This window comes from Odocoileus virginianus, chromosome 14 (assembly GCF_023699985.2).
Source record: "Odocoileus virginianus isolate 20LAN1187 ecotype Illinois chromosome 14, Ovbor_1.2, whole genome shotgun sequence".
Lineage (NCBI taxonomy): Eukaryota > Metazoa > Chordata > Mammalia > Artiodactyla > Cervidae > Odocoileus > Odocoileus virginianus.
The window spans coordinates 53428252-53436908 of NC_069687.1; the positions used below are offsets into that span (position 1 = coordinate 53428252).

At 39.2% G+C, this 8657-nt stretch overlaps 1 protein-coding gene across 1 annotated transcript; it reads right to left on the reverse strand.

The window, feature by feature from the left end:
* Positions 1 to 6022: 6022 nt before the first annotated feature.
* On the reverse strand, positions 6023 to 6885 carry LOC139038195 (RING finger protein 11). Its single transcript, XM_070476399.1, has one exon. It carries the CDS (start codon positions 6862 to 6864, stop codon positions 6400 to 6402), a length of 465 nt encoding a protein of 154 aa, XP_070332500.1. The 5' UTR covers positions 6865 to 6885; the 3' UTR covers positions 6023 to 6399.
* Positions 6886 to 8657: the final 1772 nt, after the last annotated feature.

The following is an 8657-nucleotide window of genomic DNA, read 5'->3' on the forward strand; positions in this document are numbered from 1 at the left end:
CAGATTAAGAGAAAGCAAAATTTTAAATATATTTAACAAAGAGTACAGATGCCTAATAAATATCAAGAGCTTAAATTCCACTACCTTTGGCAAGTTTTCATGATCTACAACTCCCTCCCCAGCCAAGTGTTCCCATTTTTTTCTTTTCCTTATTATACTTTTTTCATTATTGCTTAACTGTCTGTCCCCACTAAACTGAAGTTCCAGAAGGCATCAACCATGTTTATTTTGCTTATTCTTATATCCTCAGCACAGTGCTAAACACAAAAGCAAATAGTGAAAACATATTTATGGAATGAGTGAATAATGAATGCATGAATAAATGACATTTTATGACTCAAAAAGAATCAAACTTTCTAGTAGAAAATTGAACCAAGCACACAAACTGGCAATGTACCATAAATTAAAATAATGCACTAATAATATGAAAATATTTGAATAGACTAGTAATCAAAAATGTAAGCTATTATGATATACACTTTTTTAATGTATCAGAAAGGCAAGAATATAAAGAATGAATGTTTCCAGGGACAGCAAGGAAATCTGGAAGTGAACATCTTATAGAGCAACATGTATGTAAACTGATTCCACTTTTCTGAAAAATAATTTGGCAATATATTTTTCGCCTATACCAAGTAATTCCACTGTAGGGAAATTCTCCTGAAAAAGGTCAGAAAAAATGACCTAAGATATAGTCATTTATTATTCAATCAAAAAATATGTAAGAAAGAATACTTATAATTGGAAGAATGGGAAAAACTGTAAATAAACCCACAGAATAAGATTGGTTAAATATGGTATATCCTGTCAATGGGATACTGTGCACCAATTAAGAGTAAGCACCATACATATATTTATGGAGTCATATTACATATTGTATTGTTAAATATTGTTAAATGAAAACAGAGATCTATAGGATCATCCCATTTAAAAAATAAACTTACATATATGTGTGCATTAAAGAGTCTGAAAAGATATTTGCTAAAATGTTAACAGCATTTATCTCTGGGAGGTGAGATCTGGAGCAACTATATACATATATTTTTTTTTTGCATATCTGTAATTTCTGACTTTTCCACAATGAGCATGTAGTAACTGTATAATTTTTTCAGGGAATAAATAATAATGTTCACAATATATATTAAAAACATATTCTAAAACAGTGTGTATAGTATGACACAATATTTGTAAAAAAAAAAAGAAAATATATATAAATATATCTACGTATGTATATATATTAATATATATGCATAAAAAGCTAGAAGGACATACACTAAAATGTTAATAGTAGTTATTTATGGGTAGTGGGATTATGGGTGATTATTTTTTCTTTTCGCTTTTCTGTGTTTTCTAATTTTTCTACAATGAATATGTATTACTTGTGTAATAAAAACTAATAATTAAAGTTTAAAAAAAAGGATGAAAAAGTGAGAGACTTTGTGATTCACCACTTGCAGCGATCCTACCCACCCCCTCACCCCACCCCCTTGACGTGTTCCTGTCATTGAAATCTAGGCAGTGGAGACATGGAGAGGAAATAACAGGGCACTGTAACTTTTGAAGAGAAAAGAGATAGGCAGACAAAGTTGGGTGGGCAGGAAAGAAAGAAGAAGAAGAAAAGAAGAACAGAAGGGGGAATTAAGTGAAAGTGAGTTAAATAATTTTATTCTCTAATAAAAGGAAGATGATACACATCTGAAGTTTTTCAAAAGGCAAACTATTGAGTTCAGCTAGTTGTCAAGGATTGTGCAATATATCCTAGAGTTACAGACTTTTGTCTGAATAGCAGATGGGCTGCAACAAAGTACCCCCAGCTATGGCTAGCAGTTCCAAAACCTGTTTTCTAGAGATCCCAAATTTCAGGAAGACACTGGCCACTTAAAATACTTCATTTCCCAGGCTCCCTTGGTTATGGGTGTGGCAGTACAACTGAATTTTGGTCAATAGCTTCTGAGTGAAATTGCACAATTCTCTAGACCAGAATCCTGGAGTGGATAGCCTTTCCCTTCTCCAGGGTGTCTTCCCAACCTAGGGATCGAACCCAGGGTCTTCCCCAGTGCAGATGGATTCTTTACCAGCTGAGCCACAAGGGAAGCCCAAGAATACTGGAGTGGGTAGCCTGTCCCTTCTCCAGTGGATCTTCCCAATCGAACCGGAGTCTCCTGCATTGCAGGCAGATTCTTTACCAACTGAGTTATCAGGGAAGCCAATTTGAAGGTGAAAGTAGAAAGTGAAAGAAAGTGAAGTCGCTCAGTCGTGTCCGACTCTTTGCGACCCCGTGGACTGTGGCCTACCAGGCTCCTCTGTCCATGGGATTCTCCAGGCAAGAATACTGGAGTGGGTTGCCATTTCCTTCTCCAGGGGATCTTCCCAACCCAGGGATCAAACCCGGGGCTCCCGCATTGGAGGCAGACGCTTTAACCTCTGAGCCACCAGGGAAGCAATAAGGGGCATGTCTCCCTTCCCACTAAGCTGCGAGGAAAGCATGAGGGTGGAAGCTGAAACAGCTGTCTTGGATCCAGAGTTGGACACCACATGACAATGACAAAGGAGCTTTAGCAGAGATTACCTATCTCGCACTGTTATCTGCTTAACTCATTAATTGATTTCCAACTCATCGAAGACATTAGTAACGTGAATCTTTGTCTAGAACTTGCTCACTAAATTAGTTACCATCTGTAAGCCTCAGTTTCCTGAAAGCGAAATGGAAATAATATATCAATATTACAAAAGCTTCAACCAAATAACTGTCCAATTATTTCCTTATAATTAAAGGTCTTTTATGAGAAAAGTCAAACCAATCAAACATTGCATGATACTGTGTTGCAGAACAGCAGACAAAGGGAAATCTTTGAAATAAATAGTGCTTTTCAGCCAAATGGTCAATTGATTTCCATTTGCTGAAAAATTAAACTTCACTCTTACCTCATTCCAAGTTGATTATTGATCTAAAAGTAAAAGACCCTGTAACAACTTGGAGGGGTGGGATGTGGAGGGAAATAGGAGGGAAGTTCAAGAGGGAGGAGCCATACGTAAACTTATGTCTGATTCATGTTGATATTGGTCAGAAAACAACAAAATCCTGTAAAGCAATTATCCTTTAATTAAAAAATTAATTAATTAAAAAAATAAAGCTTCCAGAATATAGGATAATATCTTCATGCCCACAGCGTTGTGAACTAGTTCCTAACAAAATGCAAACTATGTTAGAAAACTGTTTAACATTATCTGCTATTGTGGGACATACGTGTACCCTGTGATCCAATAGTTTCACTCCTAGGAGAGACTCAAGAGAAATATATGTGTCTGTATTCAAAAAGGGTTAAAAGAATATCCATAGTGGCTTTGTCTGTAATAGCCAAAACCCATAAACAATTCAGCAAAAGAATCCATCAACAGAAGAATGGAAAAATGAATTGTATTACACTGATACAATTGAATACTATACAGCAAAAAAAGAAATGACCTTCATTATAGCTATTCATAAGCAGATGAAAGAATAAAACCATTGTAGTGCTGAATGAGCAAATAAATCTAGGTTTAAAAGTGCATGCTGCCATTAGCAGCCAACATTCATAGAAGGTGAGTGTTGGATGCTGTGGTTCAGTAAAACTAATGTAGGCAGGCACCGCAGCATCTACTACAGTTCATCCTCTGCACTGCTAAGATCCAGTTGCTTCTCACATTGATCTATGCCATGCAGTTTTAGCTTCTTCTGTATTCTGTTGTCACAACTCACATATACAAAAAGAGATACAGTGCACAAAGCATAGCCCCCACTTAGGCAGTTGGTCCCAATTTTTATGTAGCAGCTGCTGATGACCTCTCTTCTCAACCTCCCATTCTAGATTTCCTTCATCCTAGTCTGGCACTTCTGAAGTGCCTGGTATGATGAACCAGACCCTCACTCCTAGTGGTCTGAGACTCTGGTGACCCTTCAGTAGAGTATGGTTTTTGTACTTGCCCATTTATAGGTAATCCTGAAAAACCCATGAGCATCCAAGAGGTGACCTAATCATCTAAGGGTCAAACATGTTCCTCTGTGCCTCACTGTGTTACAGTAGCCCTCTTTCCTCATGATGATTAGGGCCAATAATCTCTGTCACCATAGCAACTCCTTTATTCACCTAAATAGTTTCCTGGCATGAGGAACCTAATTTGACCAGGTAGCAGTGGTAGCTTAAAGTTTTGTGAGACTCTGCCCTGTGACCCAGAACCTCTAGACACTGATTCTAGACCCCCCAAATATTAGATTGTGAAGAGGTAATTACTCTTTTGGACTGTGAGCCTTATATTATTAAAACTTTATTAATCAAAATAGGAACCATGACAATCAACACATTTTTGCCAATGAGAAATAAGTTTGCCTATGCCTGAGGCATAAAAATCCTTGCTGTGGGATTCAACGGCCTCTTGGAAAGCATTTTCTGCCTTCTCCTGGTTGTGGAAGTGTTTTCCCTGCAAAAAGTTGTTGAGATGCTTGAGGAAGTAATAGTCAACTGGTGAAAGGTCCAGTGAGTATGGTGGATGAAGCAAAACTTCTTAGCCCCAATTTGGCCAAAGCAGAAATGACACTCAGCTAGGGATGTGTCTGGTAGTGAAAGTCTGATGCTATAAAGAACAATATTACATAGAAACCTGGAATATTGGGTCCACAAACCAAGGTAAATTGCACATGGTCAAGCAGGAGATGGCAAGAGTGAACATTGACCTCTTAGGTGTCAGTGGTGAACTAAAATGGATGAGAATGGGTGAATTTAATTCAAATGACCATTATATCTACTACTGTGGGCAAGAATCCCTTAGGAGAAATGGACTAGCCCTCATAGTCAACAAAAGAGTCGGAAACACAGTACATAGGTGCAATCTCAAAAACAACAGAATGATCTCAGTTCATTTCCAAGGTAAAGCACTCAACATCACAGTAATCCAAGTCTATGCCCAAATCATTTATGCTGAAGAAGCTGAAGTTGGATGGTTCCATGAGGGTCTACAGTACCTTCTAAAACTAACACCAAAAAAAAAATCCTTTTCATCATAGGGGATTGGAATGCAAATGTAGAAAGTAAAAAGATACCTGGAGTAACAGGCAAGTTTGACCTTGGAGTACAAAATGAGGAAGGGCAATGGCTAACAGAGTTTTGTTAAGAGAACACACTGGTCATAGTGAACACCCTCCTCCAGCAACACAAGAGATGACTCTACACATGGACATCACCAGATGATCGATACAAAAATAAGATTGATTACATTCTTTGCAGCTGAAGATAGAGAAGCTCTACACAGTCAGCAAAAAAAGACTGTAGCTGACTATGGCTCAGATCATCAGCTCCTTATTACAAAATTCAGGCTTAAGTTGAATAAAGTAGGCAAAATCACTTGGCCATTCAGATGTGACCTAAATCAAATCCCTTATGATTATACAGTGGTGATAAACAGATTATGGGGATTAGATCTGGTAGACAGAGTCCCTGAAGAAATGATGAGGGTTCATAACATTACACAGGAGGTGGTGACCAAAACCATCCCAAAGAAAAAGAAGATAATGTTGTCTGATGAGGCTTTACAAATAAATGAGAAAAGAAAAGAAGTGAAAGGCAAGGGAGAAAGGGAAAGATACACCAACTGAATGCTATAGAATGGGAAACACTAGAGATCTCTTTGAGAAATTGGAGATATCAAGGGAACATTTCACACAAGGATGGACACAATAAAGGACAGAAATGGCAAGGACCTAGCAGAAGCAGAAAAGATTAAGAAGAGGTAGTAAGAATATACAGAAAAACTATTCAAGAAAAGTCTTAATGACCCAGATAACCACAATGGTGTGGTCACTCACCTAGAGCCAGATATTCTGGAGTGTGAAGTTAAGTGAGTCTTAGGAAGCATTACCAGGAGAAGGCAATGGCAACCCACTCCAGTACTTTTTTTTTTTTTTTTTTTTTTTTTTTTGTTATAAAATGTAGCTTTTAATAAAACCTTGACCCAAATGCCAGCAACTTCAGAAAAGAATTTGGGTGGGGAAGAAGAAGAAAGTTATTTCATTTAGGAAAAAACAACCACTATCTTTTTCCTAATCTTTGACACACACAATTGAAACATATACAGCTGCTGTAACACTTTACACAATTCCTATGTACTGGAGCAATAACAAGATCTAAATACAATTATATTTTTAAACACTGGGTCAAGGCTTTACATAAAAATACCATCCTACTTTTCCCCCTAAGTTTCTAAAATATCACGTACTTTTCCCCAACATCTGCAGCCATTCAGGAAATTTTAGGAAACTTTTGTGCATGATCTTAATTCCTAATCCCTGGCTCTTTGGGCTCAGTGACAAAAGATCAAAACCACCAAAAATGATGGTTCACTTGAAGTCAGATGAGAGACCCTGGCTCAATTAGTCTCGTAGGACGAAAGCAGTGCTGCATCAACTGGCTCCATGCAGGAGGGGCACGTGAAGGATCTCATCAACCAGTCATCTATACAGTCCAGGTGATAGATGTGCATGCACGGCAGAAATCGAATTGGGTCCCCATAAACAAAGTCCATCATACAGATCACACACTCCCGGATCTTTTTTTCTGATCCATCTCTTCCAGGGTCATAAACTCCTTTAGGCAGATGCTGTATAAGGCCTATTCTTTGAGCTATCCTAATTTGTTCCTCTTCAGTCAGCTGAGTTGCTAGGCGAGTCTGGCTAGGTGTTGGATGATAGACCGGAACTGGAACTTGTTCCTGATATGGCGGCGGCGGCTCCTGATCCGGCTCCGTCCCCTCGCCAAAGCTGGCCCGGTCGGACTGAGACTCGTGAAGCAGGGAGATGTCATCCGAAGTGGGGGACTTGAGGCAGTTCCCCATCTTCCAGGGCTCGGGTTTGTGATCTGTGCGTTGTTTTGACAGTCTTCTCCACTCCAGTACTCTTACCTGGAAAATCCCATTGGTGGAGGAGCCTGGTATATTGCAGTCCATGGGGTTGCTAAGAGTTAGACATGCCTGAGCGACTTCACTTTCACTTTCATGCATTGGAACGGGAAATGGCAACTCATTCCAGTGTTCTTGCCTGGAGAATCCCAGGGACAGAGGAGTCAGGTGGGCTGCCGACCATGGGGTCACACAGAGTCGTACATGACTGAAGCGACTTAGCAGCAGCAGCAGGAAGCACTGCCAGGAACAAAGCTAGTGGAGGTGATGGAATTTCAGCTGAGCTATTTCAAACCCCAAAAGATGATGCTATTAAAGTGCTGCACTCAATTATGTCAGCAAATTTGGAAAACTCAGCAGTGGCCACAGGACTGGAAAATGTCAGTTTTCATTCCAATCCCAAAGAAGGGCAATGCCAAAGAATGTTTAAACTACTGTACAATTGCATTCATTTCACATGCTAGTAAGAGTATGCTCAAAATCCTTCATGCTAGGCTTCAACAGTACATAAACTGAGAACTTCTGGATGTACAAGCTGGGTTTAGAAAAGACACAGGAACCAGAGAACATCCACTGGATCATAGAGAAAGCAAGAAAATTCCAGAAAAACATGTACTTCTTCTTCATTGACTAAGCAAAAGCCTTTGACTGTATAGATCACAACAAACTGTGGAAAATTCTTAAAGAGATGGGAACACCAAACTACCTTACCCGCATTCTGCAAAACCTGTATACAGGTCAAGAAGCAACAACAGACTGGTTCAAAGTTAGGAAAGGAGTATGTCAAGGCTACATATTGTCACCCTACTTACTTAATTTCTATGTAGAGCACATCATGCAAAATACCCTGCTCAATGAATCACAAACTGGAATCAAGATTGCCGGGAGAAATATCAATAACCTCAGATATGCTAGTAACACCACTCTAACAGCAGAAAGTGAAGAGTAACTGAAGAAATCTCTTGACAAAGGTGAAAGAGGAGAGTAAAAAAGCTGATTTAAAACTCAGTATTCAAAAAATTAAGATCATGGCATCTGATCCCATCACTCATGGCAAATAGATGGGGGAAAAGTGGAAACAATGACAGATTTTCTTTTCTTGGGCTCCAAAATCATTGTGGGTGGTGACTGCAGCCATGAAATTAGAAGACATTTGCTTCTTGGAAGAAAAGCTACGTCAGACATAGACAGCGTATTAAAAAGCAGAGACATCACTTTGCTGACAAAGGTCCATATAGTCAAAGCTATGGTTTTTCCAGTAGTCATGTACAGATGTGAGAGGTAAACCATAAAGAAGGTTGAGTGCTGAAGAACTGATGCTTTTGAACTGTAGTGCTGGAGAGGACTCTTGAGAGTCCCTTGGACTGTAGGGAGATCAAACCAGTCAATCCTAAAAGAAATCAACTGTGAATATTCACTGGAAGGACTGATGCTGAAACTGAAGCTCCAATACTTTGGCCACCTGATGCGAAGAGCCAACTCATTGGAAAGACCCTGATGCTGGGAAAGATTGAGGGCAGAAAAGGGCAACAGAGGATGAAATGATTGGATATCATCACTGATTTAAAGGACATTAGTTTCAACAAACTCTGGGAGATAGCAAGGGATAGGAAAGCTTTGCACGCTGCAGTTCATGGAGTCACAATCAATTGGACACAACTTATCAACTAAACAACAGCAGCTATTTGTACTCGTGTGTGTTCAGGCATTGTATTTGTGGCCCAGAACCA

Coding starts and splice junctions, on each gene's coding strand:
- LOC139038195 (XM_070476399.1), bottom strand. CDS start 6,864: ATGGGGAACTGCCTCAAGTCCCCCACTTCGGATGACATCTCCCTGCTT.